The sequence below is a fragment of the Sinocyclocheilus anshuiensis genome, unplaced genomic scaffold (genome assembly GCF_001515605.1).
Source record: "Sinocyclocheilus anshuiensis isolate Anshui unplaced genomic scaffold, SAMN03320099.WGS_v1.1 scaffold508, whole genome shotgun sequence".
In the NCBI taxonomy this organism is placed as follows: domain Eukaryota; kingdom Metazoa; phylum Chordata; class Actinopteri; order Cypriniformes; family Cyprinidae; genus Sinocyclocheilus; species Sinocyclocheilus anshuiensis.
In genome coordinates, this window is record NW_015555744.1 from 933,425 (window position 1) to 958,981 (window position 25,557).

The following is a 25,557-nucleotide window of genomic DNA, read 5'->3' on the forward strand; positions in this document are numbered from 1 at the left end:
TATATTAATTAGATGAAAATTTGAATTGACAAAACCATAAATTAGAAATGCCTTGCCTTGTCAACTAACTAAAATAAGTTTGAAGCTGAAGTAATAGAAATAAAATTCAATAAAATAGAAATACAAATAAAAACAAAATAGGAAAAAATCTATAAATATAATGACAATAGTACATAACATGTATACAATTTTAAATACAATTTTAAAGTAAAAGAAAAAAATACAAATATAAGCTTCTTCAAAATATTAATAAACACTATGATACCATACTAATAATATTAAAATAACACTGATTTATACAAATAGAGATTTTATTTTCCATGTAAAAACGTCAAGATGAAGAATATTAATAAATTTCTTCTTGATATAATTCTAAATTTTATGCAATGCATAAATATATTCAGTAACATCTGGTATTAAGCCTATTTCTTAAGTCTTTAGGTAAATATAAAACAGCTCATCTATTAGAAGGAGTTTTTCATTGAATTTCTTTATAGTACCTCTTTAAAGAACATCACCATGAGATGCTGTGAGCATGAATGAGCACTTGTGTGCATTTGCATATCTAATAATGTCACAAGTACAAACAAAAGACATATGAAAACATGGCAGATGTAAGCAGGAGTACCTTAGTCTCTGTGCGGCGTGTAGTCCCATCATCTGAGGTAACCACAGAAACATGAGAGGTGGGTGTGCCGGGGTCTTCCTCTATGGTTACAGTCTCCTCCACAACCTCCTGGGGCTCCTGCATCATGGCCAGTGATGTCTGGTTACTGGGGCTCTGCTCCTGTGGGACAAAGCAGAGGGTGGTGGTTCAAGGTCAGAGGTCACAGCTGTGGGATTAGCTGGGTGTTCAGGAAAACCTTTTTTATAACTTTAAATAATAGATGAGGGAATATTTTAATATTGCTAATCCTTTCTACTCATAAGAGAGCACATAGCAAAGGAATGACTTGAGCAGGCACTCAATGCAAGGACTTGTCTGATTCAGTATAGTGAATGTAGTCAGAAGCGGTCTTTTTTTAATGAATCATTGAAGAAGACTCATGAATTTGGGAGTTAATGATGAATCCGTCTGACAGTAGCAACATCTGTTCCAGAATCAACTCACTGAACCAAATCAATGTGACACACATTTCAGTGATGTCCGTCTCGAAGTTTATGTAATTACGTTATGAGAATCTTAAATGAGTATCATTACTGACTGGTTGTTCATACGATAACATATCATGTATAACACACACACTACCAGTACTAAATGAAAAAATATGATCGTTAAACAAAATGAGAACAATTTACACATCATCATCCTGTTCAAACGTTTACATCCCCCGGCTCTTAATGCATTGTGTGGCCTTCTTGAGCATCAGTAAATGTTTTCGTCTTTTCTAATAGTTGTGTATGAGTCCCTCAGTTGTCCTCAGTCTGAAAATATGGATCTCAAAATCATACAGTCACTTTTGGAAAGGGTTCAAATATGCAGAAGATGCTGGAAGCTTATTCAGGACAGTACTAAATAAAAAATAACATGCAATTTTTATGATCCCTCTTATTTTGTTTCAGTTATTAACATTTTGCACATTCTGCAAGGGGTATGTAAACTTATGAGCACAACTGTATATATATATTTTTTTATGTGTATACACACACACACACACACACAATAAATGAATGAAATGCACAAATACACAAGTATGATATATTGTACTGCATATATATTTTACTGCAAAAAAAAAAACAGAATTATATTGAAAACCCTGGAGTGTTGAATCTTCTACATAATAATATAAGAGGGCTCAACATAAAGGTTTGAGACAGAGAGAAAAAAATTAAGCTCTTGAGACCTCATGTCATCAGGCAAGACGGTAAAAAAACAACAAACAATCAAAAATAAAATGCTTCCTGAAGCTATAGCACTTGTAAATGAAATTATGAAGCAAAGGTGGTTGAGGCAACCATAAAAAAACACTACAAATGACAGAGAAATAAACAACAGCAAACACTACAATCAGTCCGGGGAGAACTGTCTGTCTGTCTGTCTGTCTGTGTGTGTGTGTGTGTGTGTGTGTGTGTGTGTGTGTGTGTGTGTTGGCAAAGGCCACAGGAGGGCCGATGAGGGATGATGCCAGAGGTAGCCATTTGTTTTCCATCCATCTTCGAATGCATTAACAAGCAGGCAGTTTTTCATCGATTAGCATAGCGGAAGGCTTCAAAGTCTGCGCCCGGCCAAATTGATCCGTAGCCTGTCTTGCTAATCATTGACTTCTAGCCTTTCATGTGTCAGTATCATTTCTCTGCGCTGGCAGTTCGAGTGGCTGCCTGTCCAACCTCAGAACTATATTCTTCTAAGAGAAACTCAAGTCAAAAAACATTTTCTTCCTTCTGGAGTGATTACGTTTTAATTGTTCCATTAATTGGCCTAAGACAGGACTGACAGTACATGAATTGATTGAAACCGATGATTGATGAGGATAAAAACATCTCAACTGAAGTGGCTCACTCCTAATAGCTGAGTGCCACATGGATTATGCAGGCGTACTGCACAGAAACAAAGCTTTGATTAACTTTCTGACAGCCCAGAAGCAGACTTGAGCAGAATTCAATATGAGAAAGTAATGAGAGACTTTTAAAGAGCCTATTAGCACCCCTGTGAAAGCACAGATAAATATGCCTCTTTTCAGCATTGATTTTTATATGGGAATCATGGCATAACATGAACACTGAAAGTATCTGTTTCTAATGACATTATGTTAATAAGAATCGAATCTGGGTCTTGGTTCCCCACATACGTTGGTTGCACTTCATGGCCATTTATTGTCAGCCCGAAGGAGCAAAATATAGTGCTAATCTTTTCTTTGTATGCAATTACAAACACTGAAATTTAGTTCTCAGTGATATTTTTGAAACTCATGCATTCTTAATAATATTCTTGTTATTGTCCGCTATCTGTAAATCATTAATATTAACATTAAGGGATACATTTTTTTTCATGAAAAAGCTGTGAGAACTAAAACAAATTCCAAAATTGTTGAAGATAAACATTTAAAAAGTAAAGAAAATATCTCTCTGGGTACATTATTGGTTAAATTATCACGAAACAGAGGCTACATCAAACCACCAGGAACTGTCTAGAAAAGGTCGTCCCACAAAACTGTCTGCTCGAAGGAAGAGGATACTCTTGGGAGCAGCTTCAGAGAGGCCAACGATCCCTTTGTAGGAGCTACAGAGTTCAGAAGTTCAGAAGAACAGAGTTTAAAGCAAATAAGAGTGAAAAGATGTTTGAGGGAAGTAAATGACTTCTCTATTGCAAAATAGCACCAGGTGTTGTGCATCATTGTCTTGTTGTTCACTGAATATATCTATAGAATAGGGCTGGACGATATGGCCAAAATTTATATCACGATATATTTCTTAATTTCGGTCGTTACGATATAATTCCGATATCGATATGACCACTATTTATCTGAAATGGAAATCTTTTGTAACATTATAAATGTCTTTATCATCACTTTTGATCAATTTTAAGCATCCTTGCTAAATAAAAGTATTAATTTCTTTCCCAAAAAAATAATAAAAATTATACTGAATGGAATAGTGTATAATGTTACAAAAGCTTTTTATTTCAGATAAATGCTGATCTTTGGATCTTTCTATTCATCAAAGAATCCTGAAAAAAAATGTACTCAACTGTTTTAAATATTGATAATCAGCAAATCAGCATATTATAATGATTTCTGAAGGATCATGTGTATCGCGATACATATTGATATTGAATTATTGTCCAGCCCTACTATAGAATAGTATCAGTATATATCAATGGTGGATATTTTTACAGGTTACATTTAAAATGATTATTATAGAAGCTGGAAATATTTTTTCACTGTGTTTTTACTGTATTTTAACTCTCAATTGTTCCATAGTTTATGCTTGTGAAAACAAGTAAAAAAAAATAAATCTGCCAATGAAAAATACTTCAAGATATATTATTTGAAATTAAGTCTCTCATGCAGTCTTGCTTCTAAAGTAAGATGACCTTGTTTTAAGGACGTTCAGATATTCTTGCACATACTGATTATTATTATATTTTTTTACCATTAACTGGCAATCTCATAGAAATCCTTTAAAGCACTGATAGACTTTTCCTGCACTACTATAAAAGTTCCTTACATTTGAACCTTATGATCAGCACAGTACTGCCACCTACCCAAACAGGACCCCTTATAGAAATATACAAAAGCAAAATGAGATCTGTGGGAGACTTGGAGCCAGGTCTAGTTTATTCACTGTATAAACTCCTGACCATTAATTACATCAATAGCTTTCAGGATGTAAAAGGTTAATGTTAATGTTCACCAGCCATCCATGATGTTTGCTTTTCCAGTGAAAATTAAATGATAGGGCAAAAACCCATAAAAAAGTCTCCTCAGTCAGCAGACAGAGATATAGGCCAAAAAGGCAGGTTGAGGATTTTGACACCAAACTGAGCATCATTCAGTAGCATCTTTATCACGGATGATCCGCACCGCATGGGGGAAATCTGCTGCCACAGATAGCAGCTTTGCCTCCATGACAACTACACAGGTGAACTCCTGAACCCACCGTTGCGTTTGTGTGTTTTTGCGCGTGTGCTTGCATAGCATGTCTTGCATAATTAAGAGAGGAGTTTCTGGGCAACCCAACGGGCTTTAGAAAATGAGCCTCTTTTTAATGCGTTCTATTTTTAGAGAGAAAGGAACACCTACAATTCCTTTCTTCTGGAGGAAGACAGTAGACTGACAATAATTATAAACATCTGGGGCATGTCTAATACATTAATCACAGGTTTCTTTACACTTCCTTCTTACGGTAGTTATGCATGTAGTAAACGCTTCAACGTGAGAGTCTCTGAGCATTGAGAACACATTCAAAGCTGTGGGAGAATCGGGTGTTCCTTAGCAACATGCCAAAGACCGATTGTTAACAAGGACTTTGTTAAGGATACAAGCTAGAGAAAGAGCAAGACCTCAGTTCACTTTAGGTTTCTGCACATGGGAAATGCAGAGGCCCTTTTCATGAGCGTTATATCATGTTTCAAAACCTCTTGTGTCGAATCTGCACATAATTGAGGGTTTGGTAATTGCACAGCATGGTTTCTTACCCAAAAGAAATACCAGGTGGGTTTTAATTTCATCTTTTTTTCTGGCTAGGAGTGACGCGGAGGTGTGTGAGATAAACATCAGTCTTCCACAATGGCAAATTGAGACAGAGCTGGAGAAAATAATATGAGCTGGAGCAAAGAGAGCAGATAGGCAAATGAGAAAAACGATTGGCGATTAAAAAGCTTCTGAATAGCGGAGTCAGTCTGCTATCAGGCCTGTCCCTGATCCACACTGGATAAAAAGACCACCCATCTGCAACATTTGTGCTCTCCACACTACACACCTCAACCAACCAATGCCCTTCTAATTTCTTTAGGGTGTCATTTTTTTCTTTTTCTTTTTTTTACCTTTGATGCATAATCTAAAGAGTGAAAATTAGGATTGGAGATTAGAATGTCATACTACTCTTAATACAGCTGCAGTATTTAGTATGCATGTTGAATACACTATGCAATTTTTCTAGATGCACAGGTTAAGAGAAAAAATGTACAAAAACTGTACTTTTAGCTGGTCACTGTGGCAAAACACCTGTGCGTTTTAGTACCTGATACACAACCTTTAGGTCTGGGATTGTCCAAACCTGTTCCTGGAGGGCCATGGTCCTGCAGAGTTTAGCTTCAACCCTGATTAAACACACCTGAACCAGCTAATCAAGGTCTTCAGATTCACTAGAAACTTCTAGGCAAATGTGTGTTGGAGCTAAAATCTGCAGGAAGTTGGCCCTCCAGGAGTAGGATTGGACACCTCTGCTTTAGGTAGATAAGGTGTACTTTTAAGAATTCTGCCCCGGTAACAACTTTTGCACATCCTGAGCATACAGAAACAATGCAAGTCTTTGCATTGCCTTGCTTCTGATCCCAACGCTAGGAAAGAGTGGATGAACTTTATTTTTAATGAAGATCCAGACCGCGTCAGTAAGTTGTTTACAAACAAGGCACAATTCAGAAAGATTGAAACTAAAAGATGATGCTGTGCCGACTATATTGGATCCGACAGTAATGTCGCAAAACACAAGTGTGTATTGCTTTGTCTGTTATTACAGATCGTTTGATATGTACGGAGTACATCTACGGAGATCCGTCCATCTACGGAGGATGTAGGCTGTCAAACATACACAAGTGTTAGCCAATCATATCAGAGGGCGCTTACTTCCGAGTCTACAATCAGCCATGAGGGTGGTCAAAACAGGACAGAAAATAGCCAAATTACTTCTAAATTATGATGGTTTTTGATGTAAAAATCTTGATAACATTTTAAGCGGACCTCAGAGAACAGTACAAAATAATAAAAAAGGCAGTTCATGACCCCTTTAAAACACTAGGCATCACACACTTGCTGTCTTTGTAAATTGTTGAGTAAAACTGGCCATTAAACAAAACCAGACTTTCAAGTAATTCTGAGCACAACAAAACTCACGCAGGACCATACACCTTGTTGCTAGAAGACGCATGACAAATTAATACAATTTGTGTTTTAAAATCAACTCCAAATATCAAACATGTTTGATATGCTCTGACTGGATGAAAGCATACTATGTGCCCATCATACACTACACAATTTTACGCGAAATCTGAGCAGACTTGCTCTGACAGATCAGGGAAAAGTTGCGCAGTGTATCACAGCCTTTACATTTGTTTGTCTCCAATGAATCTTTCCTGTTTCACTAAAGTTTAACCAACTATTTAAAAAAACCCAGTATACAGTGTACCCTGCACAGTATCCATTAAGTAGTAAGCTAGCATCCCACTGAATGAAAAACGTCTCAAATTTTGTTTCGATTCATTTGTGTCTGATTAATAGTTTCATAACCATTTGCACAGTGTGTGAGACACCATCAACAAACTTAAAGGTGTAGTTCACTTTCAGAATGAAAATTCGATCACCATTTACTCACCCCCCACATGTTCCAAAGCTGTATGAGTTTCTTTCTTCTGTTGAACACAAAAGAAGATATTTTGAAAAATGCTGGGATCCGAACAGTTGATGAGCACCATTGACTTCTAAAAAAATACTATGGAAGTCAATGGTGCTCATCAACTGTTCGGATCCCAACATTTTTCAAAATATCTTCTTTTGTGTTCAACAGAAGAAAGAAACTCGTACAGGTCTGGAACAAGTGGGGGAGTGAGTAAATGGTGACTGAATTTTCATTCTAAAAGTGAACTACTCCTTTAATATCCCTCCGGAGAAGTTCAGAAAGATACAGAGAAGATTAGTTTTCTCACCTCCACTTTGTTCATTATAGTTGCCATGCATCACCTGGGCCACAGCCTCACCGTCAGTAATGCATCGCGCTCTGGCTAACAGGATTTCAGTCAGACCTCACGACAGCAATCATCTGTAAGATCTTACACAATTAATCCCTCTACCAAGAGCGTTTGTATAACCTTGGGTCATACCAGTTTCCCATCAACTTTTCCCCTCAGGAGTAGCTCTGCTTCAGCCAGGCCTGAGCCAACGGATAGATGGGAGGGGAGGAGGGGTCGGGCTGTGGCATTCCACAGAGAGCCACAAGTAACGGATGGTCAAAAGCGCTTAGAGACGACAGCTGGCAGATAAGCTTGACTAAAAAAGGGATGGAAGGACGAGGGATGAAAGAGAAAAGGAGAGGTAGAGAAGCTAGCGGGCTGTAATGGCTCTGCTAATCTCTTTGTCCTCCCGAGTGATCTAGTGCCAAATCTCCATCCTCTCATCGTCTCCGAACACGTGGGCCTCATTTTAGACATTCCTCACACTTTGGCCACAGCCACTTCTCTAACAACAGCTTTGGGAAGCCGTACTCTCTCTCCCTTGGCCACCCCTTTTGTTCTTTTGTTCCAGATTCCCAGGTCTGGACAAAAAATAAATAAATGGCTTAGAACCTCAAAGCAGACCCTCTTTGAAAAACAAAAATAGTATTTACTCAGCGAAGCACAACTTTTTGTCTGGCACAGGTTTTCAAGCTTTGTTTGCATAATGAATAAAAATACATGATCTACATGATTCCATTAACCCCCCACCAGACTTGCTAGATGAAAAATATTTTTGCGATGGTAATTTTGAACATCTGGAAAGAATTAGTCACGTATCCAAGTTACAACCTTCTGAAAGATTTCTGGCACAGCGTGGCTTGAAAAAGCACACAGTCGCCCACACTCTCACACTTTCACTCATATAATTCAGCATACGGTGAGTGCTCCCTTTCTGGAATGCAACCCTGACAACACAGCCAGAGCATATATCACTTCTGTTTGCCTATAAAACTTGGTAAACAGAATAAGAAGGAAGCAGTGGGCAAAAAAAAAAGAAAATCCCCAAAACAAGACACCTAAACCTTTCCAATAGTCCCAAAACAAACACAGGAGTTTGCTATAAGTAAAACCTGTTAAAAAATATACAATGCAAAATATTAAAAACAGATAATCAAAACATTACACTACAATCACAGGGTAAAAATAAAATAAAATAAAAATTTATATTTATAAACCAACCATTTAACTAACTAAATAATTAAAACAGATAATCAAAACATTACACTATGATCACAGGCTAAAATAAAATAAAATGTAAAAAATAAAAATATATAATAATTTATATTTATAAACCGACCAATAAACTAACTAATTAACTAAAACAGATAATCAAAACATTACACTACGATCGCAGGCTAAAATAAAATAATATTTAATTAAATTTAAAAAAATTAAATATATAATAATTTATATTTATAAACCAACCAATTAACTAACTAATTAACTATAACAGATAATCAAAACATTACACTATGATCGCAGACTAAAATAAAAATAAAATATACTAAAATGTAAAAAATAAATATAATAATATATATTTATAAACCAACTAATTACCCACTTAATTAACTAAAACAGATAATCAAAGCAGATTTTCAAATTAGCAGGCTAATCAGTTAACGTATGCTACCATAACAGGATAATCACTTGGTAAGCTAATCTAAATCAGAAAGACAAATGTATAATGTACAGTCCTTTTAACTGACAGAATCACTTTGCAATCCAAGAGGGATTCAATTTAGCATTACATCAGACTACAGGAGGAGCAAAGACCTTGTAGTAGCTTGTTTGTTTGATTAGAGGATGTGAAAATGAGGCAGTAATGCACAGTGTCACTGCATGAAATGGGTCAAGCAACTTCAAGCTATTGCTATCCAGGGTTTCAAAGGGCAAGAGCCCATATGGGTGTACATCAACAACAGCACGCACCGCAAATACTGTTTTTGTATGATACTTCTGGCTGCCAGTCAGCAATGTGGTCTCTCCAGGGAGAGGCGCTGGGAGCCTTTGCCAAGAGATCAGTTCACGCGGGGTCTCTGGGCTGTGGCCATGTGCAGGGCAGGAAAGACATGTGTTTGACTTCCTCCTGTCACTGCACTTGCTCCCGCTGTCCTGTTTGCTGCTTTTACCACTGAAGGTCCAGCTGTTAACAGATCAAATATCAGGCCTGGGGACCAGCCAGCCTCTGAAACACAGTCACACAGAGGGCTGGATAGCGGCGGTGGGCCATCATGGACACTTTAACAGTCTGGGATGAGTGATTGCTCAGTTCACACGTTCTGTCTATCACATCCTTATCTCGTCCTAATGCGCAGCCACTCAGAAGTGATTAAATCAGCGACAGACTTTATGATTGCATGTGTGCGAGCGAGTGGCCGCGTAAAGTCACACCAGTGAGCAAGCTGCCTCTCTAACACATGCTGTAGGAAAAGGAAAGACATGCTGTCATGGAAACCCTTGATTTACAGCACGGCTTGTATTGTGCAGTCAGATAAAGGCTGTGTAATATATCCAGTGACTTGAGAGATGCATACACACAGAGCTCAGGGCTCAATGCAATCTATCCTGCTCTGCCTTGACCTGTTTAAGGTGGTTATATTCTTCACAATTCTAAATTTATGAAGCCTTATGCATCACATACATAGATTTATAACGAATACTGTAGCTATGTGAACTGGTCTTATAGTCATCCATCTCAAGAGCTAAAACATTACTTACCCATGTCAAGGGCCTCTCAGCACCTGAACTATACTTCACAAATGCTAAAAGCGACAGGCATTTCATGGCCCATTGACTAATGCGTTGCAGTGCTGTTCAGTGTATGCATGCAGTACACGACTGGAGCATTCAGGAAAGACGTCTGGGAGCTTGATCAAGCATCTGCACGTTATGGCGTCACGGAGACGGTGCTGTGAAATCGAGGAGCGGCCAGACGATCTGTTAGAAACCCACCCCATCCTGTCTGTGCCGCCGAGATGTGGCTATTCATACCTCAAGTGAAAGGTCCATCTGTAAGCAATATTCTCTCAGGAACCATATGAGCCCTAAAAGCACAAGCTACATGAAGAAACTGGATCTGATCCTTGGGGCTTTGGAGGCAGTGGAGGAGAAAAGCTCCACGGCATCAGCTATTGTTGCTTATATATTATGATACAAGATATTTGTCTCTTTCAGCAAACCAATGTGTGTTTATTAAACAATGATTATTTGGAATAAATTGATCAAAAGTAAATGACTTAAAATGGACAGCACTTTGGTCCATTTTAATGGTTTTGAAAGTGCTTTATAAATAAAGGTTGAGTTGAGTTGAGTTGAGTTGAGTTGAGTTGAGAAAGTCAATGTAACTTGCGTTCTCTGTGAAACAAAACCGAAAGTTTCAAAAACTGTAATGAATAAATATAGTAATATATATTGATTAAAATGTATTAAAAGTAATATATGTTATTAAAATACATTATAATAATATTGCGAAATATTACAATTTAAAACAACTGTTTTCTATTTTAATAATATATTACAAAATTGTAAAATGTAATTTATTTCAGAATTTTCAGCACCCTTCAGTGTCACATGATCCTTCAGAAATCACTCCAACATGCTGATTTGGTGCTCAAGAAACATTTCTTGTTATTATCAATGTTGAAAACAGTTAATCTGCTTAATATTTTTATGGAAAGAGTGGTGTTATTTTTTTCATGATTCATGAACTGTCACTTTTGATCAATTTAATGCATCTTTGCTGAATAAAAGACTTAATTCCTTTCCAATAAATAAACTAGTCTTACCGTATTCTATTTTTGACCAAAAAAACAAGATGAACATATTTATAAAAACATGATTTTTTCCTCCTGTGTGAACTGTGCATATTTTAAAGGTAACAGACTTCAAAATTCTCTCTGTGTTTGTCCATAAACTCATGAACATGTAGCAAACAGAGTGGGTTATAGTGTCCAGAGACTAGAAAGTGAAGAGACAGGCCGAAAGCAATGAGGCAAGATATAAAGAGATACACATAGAGAAAAAGAGAATAAAAAAAGATAGAGAGTTATACTGGGGCATCATTAGTTCTAATGTATTCCAGCCCACTGCCATTCAATTTCAGCGGCCCACTACGAAGGTGTGTTTGATTAGTGGCAGATTGGATTTTGATTTCTGGAATATTGCCTCCTAATTGCCTGTTTAGATTTCTAATCTTAGATTAATGGCACACAACAAAAGAGCTTGTGGATAATAAACCAATAGCTGAAGTGTAGCTAATTCATTCCTTCTACTCGGCTATGGAGAAAGAGTGCTCTTTCATTACGCAAAAACAAAGGGCATTATTGTGCGTGACTTGCTTTTATAACAATCAACGAGTCTCTGTCGAGTGTTGCACAAACCGTGACCTGTAAAACACGGTATTTATGAAAGTATCACTGAATCTGCTTTCATAATAAATGATCATTTTAGCCACAGCTCACAGAAGTTACAGAACGAAAACCAAATATTTCTGGAACAAGCCTGAGATGTGCTAGAGAGACTCTACGCTGAGGCATCAATCATGTTTGGAAAAACAAAAATCAAATCTATAAATGCAGCTGAGGTGAGACAGACCAGTTATGCTGGTATTGTTGTGCAATCTCTTAATATCTCATGGAGCTATTTCTCATGTAGTCATAGTGTGAAGAAATATCAATAAATAAACCTACAAACAGAAAAAGAAACTGTTTTATTAAATAATAAATGTAATTAATTGATTGGATTACTAATTTTTATTTTTTTATATAATTTGCTCATTTAATTATTGTTAATTAAGACTTAATATTCTACACATAATATGCTGTCTGCATGAAAAAAATAAATATCTTTGCAAGCAACTGATTTGAATAATTTTTAGGGTCAGAACATTCATTATCTGATGTTCCAATAAGTAGATCTCCAAGAGATATCACAGCTGCCCACAGCCGGCCTGATATCAAACCCTCATTAACGCAGGAAGGAAGTGGCAGTACTGAGAAAGATGGCTTGTTTGTGTGAGTGTATCTGTGCATACATCCACGTTTGTGTCATGTCCAGAGATATCCAGCATGCCTCATCTAATTACAGCTGGAATCCTGGAAGTGTGACCCAACAGTTCAACCTTACAGCTGCCAAAACCATGTAGTTTCACTTCAACACCTCTCCATTCATCAGCCAAGTAACAATAAGACATCCAACATCTGATTCTCCTTTTAATAAATTGCCAAATCTGAGCTTTCAAAGCAATAGCACTAAAAAAAAAATCAATCACAAATCATGCAATAAAATGCCAAACACTCAAAAATGCCAAAATAGTCTAAGCTGAAATAACATGCTTACACTATCAAGTTTGAGATCAGTTAGATTTTTTTTTTTTCCTATATTTTGAACAGTAGCGTATCAATTATGTACATTAAGGGCTTTCAACTTTTTGATGCCAAGGACCCATAAATATGATCTTGTTGCAAGGGACCCCTTCTTAAAATAAAAAGACAGCTATATATATTTTTTCATGTATGAATACCCATTTATGCTATGTGAAAAACAGTAAGTGTGATATCATAAAGACATGCTTTTTAAAATTAAATAACTGTATATAATTTATATATAGGCATCGTATTAAAATTCAAAATAAAATTAAAGATCATACAGCTCTGAAATAACCCGAGGATGTGTAAATTATTACAGACTTTTTCATTTTTGGCTGAACTATTGCTTTAACCTGAATGGGCTGGAGTCCAAATTAAAGCCTCCAATCCAATCTATGTGCAAATCAGCTATGAGTTTCTCTCTAATTTTCTTTGAAATGTACAGCCTACACAATTCTGACCTTCTTGAACCTTTCGTCTGGTCTGAACACATACAACATCATACACTGAATAGAATACAGAGAGGATTATAAACGAGAGACTGAAGAGGTCAAAGTCAAGAATGTTTCTATAACTTGCACACTAGTGTGAGACACAGCCCTTCAAACCATTCAGCGGTTCTAACCATGTCTTACAGTAAAGCAGCCTCAATAAAAAAACAAAAAAAAAAACTCCAACAGCGAAACGTGCAAAGAGTTCCTCTTCGACCATACAAGCTCATTTCCTGTTGGATTATTTTTCTCACGCTCTTATTTTCTCTTCAGGGCAGTGAAAGTGCAGTCACAAACGTAAAATCTAAAACTCCAACAGCGAAACGTGCAAAGAGTTCCTCTTCGACCATACAAGCTCATTTCCTGTTGGATTATTTTTCTCACGCTCTTATTTTCTCTTCAGGGCAGTGAAAGTGCAGTCACAAACGTAAAATCTGTATGTCAGCTCAGACGTGACAGGCCCAAGTGTGAAGTAATAGAGAAGAGCCACATCATGCGGGGCCACATTGGGTAGTTAAAGAAATAGTTCACCCAAAACTGAAAATGTTTTCATCATTTACTCACCCTCATGTCATTCCAAACCTGTATGCGTTTCTTTTTTATGTTAAACATAAAAGAAGATGTTTTGAAGAATTTTGAAGAGCCAAACAGTTGTTGGTCCTCATTGACTTCCATAGTAGGGAAAGAAATACCAGCATTCGTCAAAATATCTGCTTTTGTGTTCAACATAAGAAAGAAACGCATACAGGTTTGGAACAACATGTAAATGATTCAACATGTAAATTTTCATTTTTGGGTGAACTATCCCTTTAAGTCACATGAGATACATCAGCAGTGTTTATATGTGCACCATATGTGTGGGGATTGTGGGTGGGGAGCGCCGCAAAACTAATTTGATTTCTCATAAAGGTCCACCTGCTCTGAGACAGACAGGAGGCAGACAGCGACATGTGGGGTGCGTCCTGTCCGTCCCCTCTCATTGCACTGACACTGACATGATTATGTTAATGTTACATCTTGAGTGGCACAGTCGGCCAGACCGCGTCTTAATCTGCGCCAGCATTCTGCAAACATCTGTCCTTCTGTACACCTTAGACACTTTTAAACACAAGACTCTCACACAGCCCAGCAGCCATGTAAAGACACCTCTCTGTCATAGTAACAGAACCATAGCAACACAGGAGCTGTGAAATGCTTGGGTAACACAGGTTAAGGTTGGTCTGGCAGATCTGAGTAGCACTTATTAAAGGTGAAGTATGTCATTTCTGTGCCACTAAAAGAAATTACAAAAATAACTTGATTTATACTTTTTTTCTTTTTCAAAGAAAATATGTGGTGCTTGCCTGTGCTGAAACCACCAATACTAGGGCGCAGTTAATGCAGATTCTAGAGTTTTCTGAACTGTTACTACTGTAGTGTGGTTGATAAGGTTGTTCTGGGGGGTTGCTAGGTTGTTATTTACAGATCTAAGTAAAGTGAGTTGGCCATCAAGTGTCAGGTCCCTCCTACAATGCAAGTCCACCAGATTTTTTTCACTCATTTTATCATCCACCAGGGAAAAAGTCATTGTTTAGAAAAGTAACAACACAAAAAGCTGCATATAAGAACCACATCAGCCGATCTCAACCTATCTCAACTATCAATATTATTACAGCATTACATAATTTTTTATCATGATATATATATATATATATATATATATATATATATATATATATACACACTGAGATCGGCAAGGTATATATTTATATATATAATTTTTTTAATTATATCTATACGAAGGGTTATTTTATGACTTTATGAATGCTTATTTAAAACTGTCTTTGGGAATTAAAAAAATTCTAGAGTAAAATATATTTTAAAAGTTATTTAATAAAATTAATGAATTAAATAAAATGATATAAAAGAACAAAACATAACTTAAAATACTAGTGTAAAAAAATGTAATATTAAAAAGTTATTAAAATGATTACATCTTTTAAATCATTTGACAAAATTTTTGTTTTTGCATGTTAAACATATTAAAAATAAACATGCAAAAAATGTATCTTAATATTTCCCTTTTTCTAATTATTTGACTAAATATGACAATGGGCTGGTTGCATAAACTGCTTAGACTAGTCTTAAAAAGTTAGTCATCTAATGAGTTTTTTAAAGACTGGTCATAACTTCTTAAAGTCTGTTACAAAAAAACGGGGAAGTCGTGGCCTAATGGTTAGAGAGTCGGACTCGTAACCCAAAGGCTGCGGGTTCTCGTACCAGCAGGGATTGTAGGTGGGGGGAGTGAATGTACAGCGCTCTCTCCCACCTTCAATACCACGACTGAGGTGCCCTTGAGCAAGGCACCGAACCCCCAACTGCTCCCTGGGCGCCGCAGCAAGAAATGGCTGCCCACTGCTCCGGGTGTGTGTTCACGGTGTGTGTGTTCACTGCTGTGTGTGTGCACTTTGGATGGGTTAAATGCAGAGCACTAATTCCGAGTATGGGTCACCATACTTGGCCACATGTCACGTCACTCACTTATGTCACTCAAAAAAAGACAGATTGGCCCATTTTGAGTCAGAAAAGTAATACCGATTACCTCTTGGCTAACTGCTAGTTGGCCAAACTATTTCTTAAGACACAGTCTTAAAATAGTTTAATGGCTATGTTTATGCAACTGGCCCACTGTGTCTTTAAGTAAAAACTTTAAATTCTAAAGTTTAAAGTATGTGGATTGTGTGCGGCTAGCTGGCTGGCAAGCATACACCAGCCAATACAGCTAAATGAGATAGGATAGAGCACACAAGACTGCATTTGTTTTTCTAGCCTCTCAGACACTGATATGTTTATCAGTCTGAGAATCTACCAAATTCTCAGTAGATCTGCAGCTTATCTGAACTCTTCCACCATGGCGAACATTTCATATACAGAAAATTATTGGCTGGGACACAGAGGAAACAGCTCAAGCCAGAGGTTGAAGTATACCAATCTTCAATGTTTGTCCAACCACAGCAGCTGCATTTAACAGTGACGGGAGTATAAATGTTTACTGAAGGAGCCTTAATCATTGGAATGTTCCCAAAAGCTTCAGGCGACTCAGTGGGATGGTCACAGACATGAAGCGCTGCCAAAATCCGATGGCATAAAATTTCGGACTCACTTAGATCATGGACAGAAATTATATAGACAAAAGACAACAGTGCTTTGTTATGATATAGATGGATCATGGAACTTTCATAACATAGGAGATGTGCCAATGAGATGTGCCAAAGTTTGTTCTAGCAGAACAAAAAACAATACCCGTGAGCTTTGTAAGATGAAACTAGAACTACACACTGCAATAAAAACCAAAAGACTTCATATTGGTATCATATTGAATAAATCCAATATTCTGTCAAGGTTCTCTCAGAGAGCCTTCTCTCTAACGGGGCTTAAATGGGCGGGGGGCTGGACGATGACTGACCGAGCATGCAATAAAAGACCCTGAAACAATACTGTTTGAGAATCACTAAGAGCGCCGTGATAAAAGGCCGTTAAAAAAATAATCAAAGAATTGCGTTGGAGAACACAAACACAACAACAGCAACCCTGGAATGTAACTGTATTGACAGCAAGGCATTAGGCACTGAATGAGCTGTCACAACATAAATAATGTTGGCAAACTCTACAAACAAGCCAGGAAAATGCTATTAGGTCTGGAAAGGTCTGTTTAGCCAAGGATAAAGGCGGCTTTGAACTATTGACAGCGCTCAAATCACTTCTGTAAAGGCAACTCAATACAGTAGCTGGTCTTAATCCTGCTCAAACGCAAGGGAGGAATATCTATACACTCTCATCTCATTGGTTAAGGACAGCCAGAACCAATTTTTCCCACTCTCTTCCCTTTCCCCTGCCTCCATTTACTGAAGAAGCGCAGCATCAACAGCTACTCAGAAAGCCACACTGGACTCCTATTTTGTGTCTGAAAACAAGGCCCTCAAATTCAATCCATGTTGAGAAGATTAAGAGGCTCTTCAGTGGCGTTCCATATGGCTACAAGGTGCTTGCCTCTCTCCGGTCTGAAAGGGCTTGAAATGCCGAGCCAAGGGACTGGAGTATCTGTCTCTAGGAGATACAGTAAAAATGCTGTCTATTTTCTGTTAAACATACATCAATGGCACAGAAATGGATGAAACTATGAAATAGGTAGTTGCCTTGTGCTCTGGGACTGATTCGTTTGCATAAAGAAGGTTTTTAAAGTGCATTGAAATAACATATGGGAACACATAGGAACGAAGATCTATTCTGGTACAGGAATATCACACTAGTTCCTCTGTCAGTTCCTATATTAAAATTATTCAGGTCTTTAAACAGGGTAACTTCCTTCATTTTTCTTTAGCTTCATTATTCAGAAAAAATAAAATATAAGATAAAATCCCTCTTCTTAATACCACCTACTAGCAATAGTAAGTAGCAAATCATTGTTTTGCTGAATAAGGACAAGCCCTTTGATATGCATGACGATCTATTTTGAGGTATTCTGGTACAGGAATATAATTTGTTCCTTTGTTAGTTTCTGTATTAAAATGACTCTGGTCTCTAAACAGGGTTAACTTATTCCTTAATATTTCTTTAGCTACATTATTCAGATCGTCAGATCCAATCTATGCTATACAGCTTTAATGGGTGCCACAACAACCACTAATGTCACAGATTCTCTATCATAGTGGAAGCTTAAATAAAAGCTTAAATGAAATGGATTTCTTTTATTTTTCTTTTATTATTTTTTTAAATAAAAGGTTAAACCCTTTGAATTGCCTCACCCAGCTTTTTGTTTCAATAAGAAATCAACAAGAAAAGTGGGTTCATCAAACTAAAATCTGAAGGAGTTATAGAGTCTGGATTCACCTTCAAGGCTCAGAAAGCATGAAAGGGATCTGTCCTTTCGCTGGAGCACTATCTGACCCATGTGATCTGTTTGAGGGATGCTGCTGGAAGAGCCTTGCATCAGTGAGCCTGTCTTCATCATTTCAACACTCCAGGTTAGGCAGCGATGCTGAAATCAAATGCAACTCCTTATCTTAGCCATAAGCTCTGACAGACAAGTGGAGAAGAGTGCGATGAGCAGCCATTATCGGTTTTTCAGATGGCTGAATTTTAATCGACTCAAATGTAAGACTAGCACAACATACACAGTGGAAAACACCCCACAGGATTTCACTATAAATAGCTGCCATCACTCCAGAAACGGGATTCTTCATTCATGACTCCACCACAGGCTGCATATAGTACAACACAGCACACGCAGGAAAATCAATTCAAACCTCATTTTACGTCTCTTAGCATTGCACAGTCTGGCATTCGACATCCTGTTAGTAAAATCGGTATTTTCCAAATCATTAACGTGCAATAATAAAAAGCAGCTCAGGTAGAAAAGTGTTTCATATTGCTTCCACAGCTAAGGGCATTCTGCATTTGCCAAGAAAAATATTTGTTAATCACTGAATAATCGATTGTTTAAAGGAGATAAAAGCCCCTCACACTTCAAGCCATATCAGTAATGTCTCTACTGGCTTCTGTACACTTTATCTCCATGAAACATGACAAGAAACTAAAAAACTGGATTCTCTGAAAGCTTATATCATCCCCAGCTTAAATATGCGCACCATACCAGATGCTAAAAATAGTGTTACGCTAGAACCTTAGCAGGGGAGATCGTGTGTTATCCTATACTCAGACTAGAGGAGATCAGTGAGAATAACTGAACAGGGGCTGCTGATCCAATTCAGGCAAAAAAATAGGCAAAAAGCAATGCTGTAGTGGGGGTCCAGCGTAAAAGCGCATAACGCCTCCATATTTATACATCCCCAACACACACACTGAGGCAGAGATATGCAGGTTTAGCATGGCATAACACTCCACCATCTGCAAAGTATGAGTTGTATGAAGGACCAAACCTGCAGAAATTAAATATAAATACATAAATTAATATATAGAAAAATAAATAAATAGATAAATGTAATAATAGGGAAATAAATAAAGGAATAAATGATTTGATAAAACAAATATAATCCTTTTGTAATAAAATGTTATCCTGAATTTATTTATATGTATTTATTTATGCACTATTTATATTTATATATTCATATATATGAAGAGTTCATTTGCAAAAAACGATAACTCTTTTTCTTTTTCTTTTCTTTTTTTCAGAAATCACGTTTTTTTATTGCGCATTCCAAGTAATATCAATCAAACTGCAGTTGGGTTGTTTTGATGAATTAACAATAACTTACAGGTAATTTACTAAATTAAAGTTCATTGAAAGTATGTTTTTTTTTGTTTTACATATTAAAAGTTTGTTTTCTAGCAAAAGCAGATAACTCCAACAGTCATTTTTTGGCAAAAGCAGATAACAATATATACATTTTGTGATTTACAGTACTGATAGATCTTGTGACTATAAATATCTTATAAATATTACCTTTTTTATTTATTATTTTCAGCATTTATTTGTAACTTTTATTTAATTATACTTTCATTTATTTGTACAATTATTTTATATGTATTTTTTTTATTTATTTATTTTTTTTATTTACTTATATATTTATATATATTTATACATTTTTTGATTTACAATACTGATAGATCTTGTGACTATAAATGTCATGCTAAAAAATAAACAAACAGAACTACGGTGACATGGGCATAACAGATTGATGTATTTGTTAGCCAAAGATTGTACATCAGGTGGGTCAGTATAATTATACTAGAAAATAACCATTAACCTCAGATTAGAATGTAATGCAAATCTCCCAAGTGCCAAGTACGGTGCACCAATCAGAAGACTCTTTCTGACAGCGGTAATCATTTAGCACAGACCTCCAGTGGGAAAGCGTAAGCCTGTTGGGACTGTCTGTACCATGGTAGAGGTGTACTCACGTTACTCTGCCCTCTTCAACTGCATCCATTATTCATTCTCATTAGCTTTACATTTATTCTAGCTGCTCCTAGAGAGGTTCCTCTCTCTTTAGCCGAATCAAAGGAATGATATGTCCTTTATGTATCAGTGATGATTACACATGAATACTGTATGTTAATACGTATTTCCAAACAAGATACTTCAAATGGATTTCTACTTTCAATCAATATATAGCATGTACCTGAACAGTGTGCTCTATTGTCACAGAAGTGGAGACCCAAAGCATGACGATGAAAAGGCTCTCAAAAACCCATGCGGGAACAGACAATATTCAAGGGAAGTTCTGTTTCCTACTTTGATTACAGCAGAGCCAAACACAATACACTACATTGCTTTTTTTTTTTTTTTAAATAAAATTAAAGAAAAGAAAGGAATACCTTTATTCAGTAAGGACACTTAATGATCTATATTCATACTAAATAGATCAAAAGACACTTATAATGTCTTTAATAAGATTTCAATTTCATTAATTAAGATTTCTATTTCAAAGTAAACACTGTTTTTAGAACTTCTGCATCAAAAAATCCTGAAAAAAAGGATTTCTACAAAAAATATGAAGCAAGCATAAAGGCCCGTTCACACCAAGAATGATAACTATAAAGAAAACTATAAAGATATAGTTCTAAAAATTGTTCTCAGTATTAAAGAATAGCAGAGTCCACACCACAGCTATAACGATAAAGGCACAGAAAAATGATATTGTTGGAATCAATTTCAAAACAACTTTTTTCCAGCTGATGAACGCTAAAAACATTGACAGCCAAACAGAATCCATCCTGCTATAATGAGTGCCAGAATTTAAATATATATATATATATATATATATATATAGTATATATATATAGAGAGAGAGAGAGAGAGAAAGATCTGTATCCTAAAATGTTTTTTTACCTAATATATAAATACATATAATAGTGCTGTCAAACGTTTAATCGCGATTAATTGCATCCAAAATAAAAGTTTTTGTTTACATAATATATGTGTGTGCACTGTGTATATTTATTATGTATGTATAAATACACACATATACAGTATATAGTTTGAAAAATGTACATGTATATATTTCTATTCATATCATTTCTATTATATATATAAATATATTTAATATATAAACTTTTTCTTAAATATACACAGGCATGTGTGTGTATTTATATATACATAATAAATATACACAGTACACACACAGATATTATGTAAACAAAAACATTTATTTTTGATGCAATTAATCGTTTGACAGCCCTATTATATAGCCTACTGTGTGTTTGACTGAAGAAAGAACATGAAGAAAGAGATGAGCACCTCTTGTGACTCATGAAACTAAGCCAAGCGAGACTAATGCAGGCCACGACGTGCACAAGAGGTCATTTACACTGTCCCTCTGCACTGCCGTTACCAGAGTTTATGGCATAAATTAGCTCTAAATGGCCTCCAACAGAATAGTAGGCTTAATATGGGGCTCTGTTGAGGCAGGAGGTTGAGGTGAAGGAGAAGAATGGATTATACACTTAAAGACTTTGGTAATGCAAACCAATATGGCTCACCTAGGTCTCTCTCTCTCTTCTAGAGAAGGGAGAGCGGATGTAGGAGCAGTGTCTGAGTGGTCTGACTGGATTAAATCTTTCTGTGCTACAGCGTGATACAGAGAAAGTGAAGGTCTGTGAACTGTACTTTTTTTTAAACTCTGAGAACTTCAGCATGGCCTCGATCTTGCTCACGCTGCATTTTGAAGAAAAATATTGCTGTTTGCCTCTTGAACTCTGTGCTTGACAAATCCACACTAAATCCTTACTCAAGCCCTTCTCCATCCCCACATAAACTCCAGACACACACACAAGGCACATTCTCAACCTTTAATTTTAGACGGCCAAGCGAGTGGATTGGATTGGCTTGCCTTGCTGCGGGTTGCCACAAACAATAGGCAGAGAGAAAAACAAAACATACCTCTCTGTGATCAAAAGGGCTATAATGTCATTTGAAGGTCATAAACAATCAAGTGGAGAAACTCGAACCTCATATGGTGAGGTGGAAGGGTCTCTCTGTCCTGGTGGGAGAATGCTTGTTATACATGGCACTGATTTTCTTTCATCTTAAGCTTTTCCCTCAGTGTCATCTCTACGTGTGATACTTCATCCATAGCTGGAAGCAGAGATGAAAGCTTTCATACCCCTTACAAACAAGACCAAAACATGATGTTGCACCTCATTAACACAAGAAATGCAGAAGGGATGAGACCAAACAAAAGAATGAAATAGTACTAGATTTATGATGCTTGTCCATGTTAAAGTCGCCACCATGATGCTAAGGGATTCTCGCTAGAGCCTTCTGGGTGGCCCCAAGTCAAAAGATCCCACCCCCAAGTCTTTATATGGCTATGTCTATTATTATTTTTGCCCATTTTATCATCTGCTAGGTTAAATAATAGTACCCAACTCAACAAGCCCTATTTGAGATAACATTACATTCACAGCAACAACCCGAGCTGAAGTTTAATATTTAGAGCAAGTATGAGCAATGGTAATGAAAAAGCCTGCTGAACGAACAAATAAGAGAGCGGCAGCTATCCCGGCAACATCGGTCAGAGGTGCATATCTAGTCAAGGTTCATTAAACAACCTTGCGTCAACGCTGTGCTTTGCACTATTGTTCCTTCTGAACCCCAGTGTGAACAAACGGCTCATACATCTACAGCAGAAATGGATGACATGAGAAACAATACTGAGCAAATGCAGCTAACAGCATATGACAGCTTCCCCCCTGCAGATCTGAACTGCACTATTGTTAAACTCGTTTGCTCTATTGTTTCTGTGACTTATGGAAAAACTTCTCCGAAACTCTCCGGAGTGAGCTGAGTAAGACTGTTTAACAATGTTAAACTGATGATGTTGTTCACTCATAAGTTTGCTGCATTCACCACTCACTTTATAATATAATATAATATAATATAATATAATATTATATTATATTATATTATATAATATGTGTGATTTTGCGAACCAGGGGTGCGTTCCCCAAAAGCAGCCATGGTCGCAAGTTCCATCGTTACCAATAGAGATCAATGGAACTAACAACCTAGTTAGCTAACGATGCTTTTGGGAAACGCACCCCAGAATGTAAACGCATTCTGAATTCATCTGAATATGTCTGCAGTAACATCAAAACATTGATAAAATGCTGTAGTGCATGAAACTCCCAAAACCAGAAAAAACATCCAGGAAATCGCGACCCCTCCCCAAACTGTTAGCGCTAATCTGGCATGCCTGTATGTGGTGACTAGCACACGCTAAAGAGCTGTCAGAAGACATCATTAATCCCTCAGGACCACCACAGACAGATGGCATGATGGAGAACCAGCAAGCTACTTATTCACTGAGCACAGACCATCTTCGCCATTTCTTTTCTCATAAAAATGAACAAAACTGAATAAAGCTTAAACTGGTCCTGGAACAGTAAAGACCTTTACCAAGAGCTCAAGATCAATACTCAACCCCCAAACCCAACCTTCCCATTTGAGAACATCATTAGATAAACCTCCTAAAGAAAACTGCAAATGTAACAGACCAGAAAGTGGCACAAATCGCCACTCATCCAGAGGCCATGTGGTCCACTTTAGTACAGCACAATATTGCAGATGCAGGGGCGGGATTTAAGGGACATGACCTCCCCCTCAAGGCCTCTTACCTTATCAGTGGGGCACAAAACAGTCTATACATTACCGTCAATGTAGCCTGAAGACTTTAACAAGGACAAGTGTGAACTGAAGGAAGTAATGGGAAAGTAAGGGGGGAGAGAGGGAGCACTGAACTTGCAGTGAAGCTCTTAATCGATCCTTACGGCCAACGGTGGGATAATGTCTCCTAAAGAACGCAGAGCACAGTTAGTATATCAATCTGGGGCAGTTACAACAGCTTCAGTGTGTATGAGAGGATTTCTCAGTCAAAGCTGTTTACATACAGCATATCATCTCTCAACAGAGGAAATGTTGTAAAAATATTTCTACACAGCTGAAAACACAAAAATCGATTCTGGCGTGGACGTCACTATCACTTTCCCCAAGATAATTCTTCATCCGCTCTCTCGCGAGCTGCCGTGACCATCCAAGCCGGACTGGACTGTGTTATGTGTGTGTGTATTTCAGTTGACGGGCTGAAAAAACGACCATTTTCTCAGTGAACTAATGAAACAAAAGCAAACACACAGTGGTACAATGTTGTCCGCCAGCATCCAGCAGGCCAATGTCATTAATCATGAGATCCAGGGGCAGAGGGCTCTTCATCCAGTGCTGTTGCCATGGCAGACCCTGCAAAAGTGTCACATATGCACCTTTCTCTCTTTCCTATGGCCTCACTGGCTGGCCGCCAGCCAATTACAGCCGTTATTCTTAAAAAGGGGGGCATACACAAATACTGCTTTGCACATGCATTTTTACCCATATATACACTCTTTCACCTTGCCCACTCATCTCACTCTTATTCTCTTTGTTACATGCACATAAACAGTTGTTCGGACAGTGCAGTGAGAAGAAGAGATTCGCCAGAGCTAGATATAGGAGAACCCAAGCAATCTGAGATAGCAGTCTGGGGCTATTCCCACCTAATCCTGTGTCGTCACCTGTTATCCTCCAGGACACGCACACATGCACAAACACAGTCTCCGGTTCTGAGCGTCACCCTTCTGCCCTCTATGTTTACTGACAGGATTGTTGTGGCGCTATCATTCTAATCTAAACAATTTCGTTTTTCGCAAGCGTCCATACAAACAGAGAACTACAGGAGGATGGTCCACCTAACAAGCTAGAGGAAAAGAAATATTACCAAACAAACAAGACACTGGGGCTGGGTAAACAGGCACGGGAAAGGTATGATGATGCCACTGTGTGTGACAGAGAGAGAGTACTGGGTTCTCATGCAATGGTTTAGCTGAAAATAAGCAAGCGGCAACACATCTAGAACTTACTATGGTGATCTGATTTGGTGGTTAATGATACAGACTAGTAAATAAACATCTTTGGTACAAACCTGAGAAACGTCAAACCGTAAGTTACTCGAAGCCTATAAATAAACAAAATTTACCAGCCAGTCAGACTTTTTACCAGATAGTTTACTAAAGAATAATATGTTAAATGTATCATTGCAATATAGACATTGTGTGCCAAAAAAGTTAAAGGAACTATTAAAATAGTATATAAATAAAAAATACATAAGTTTCTACTAACTTTTTTATAAATATATTATAAACATAATATTAAGTAATATTATAAATATTTAATATTTATTTTCCATTTTAACACAACATATATTTGTTTAATAGACAGACAGACAGACAGACAGACAGA

At 37.1% G+C, this 25,557-nt stretch overlaps 1 protein-coding gene across 9 annotated transcripts in view; it reads right to left on the reverse strand.

The window, feature by feature from the left end:
• The window catches only part of LOC107673389 (armadillo repeat protein deleted in velo-cardio-facial syndrome homolog), a 215,621-nt gene that overhangs the window by 72,118 nt on the left and 117,946 nt on the right, over positions 1-25,557 (reverse strand). For all 9 annotated transcript variants that reach the window (XM_016466950.1, XM_016466955.1, XM_016466949.1 and 6 more), the window contains one exon: positions 629-787. In XM_016466950.1, coding sequence (XP_016322436.1) covers positions 629-787 — 159 coding nt within the window. The remainder of the gene's footprint in view (positions 1-628; positions 788-25,557) is intronic.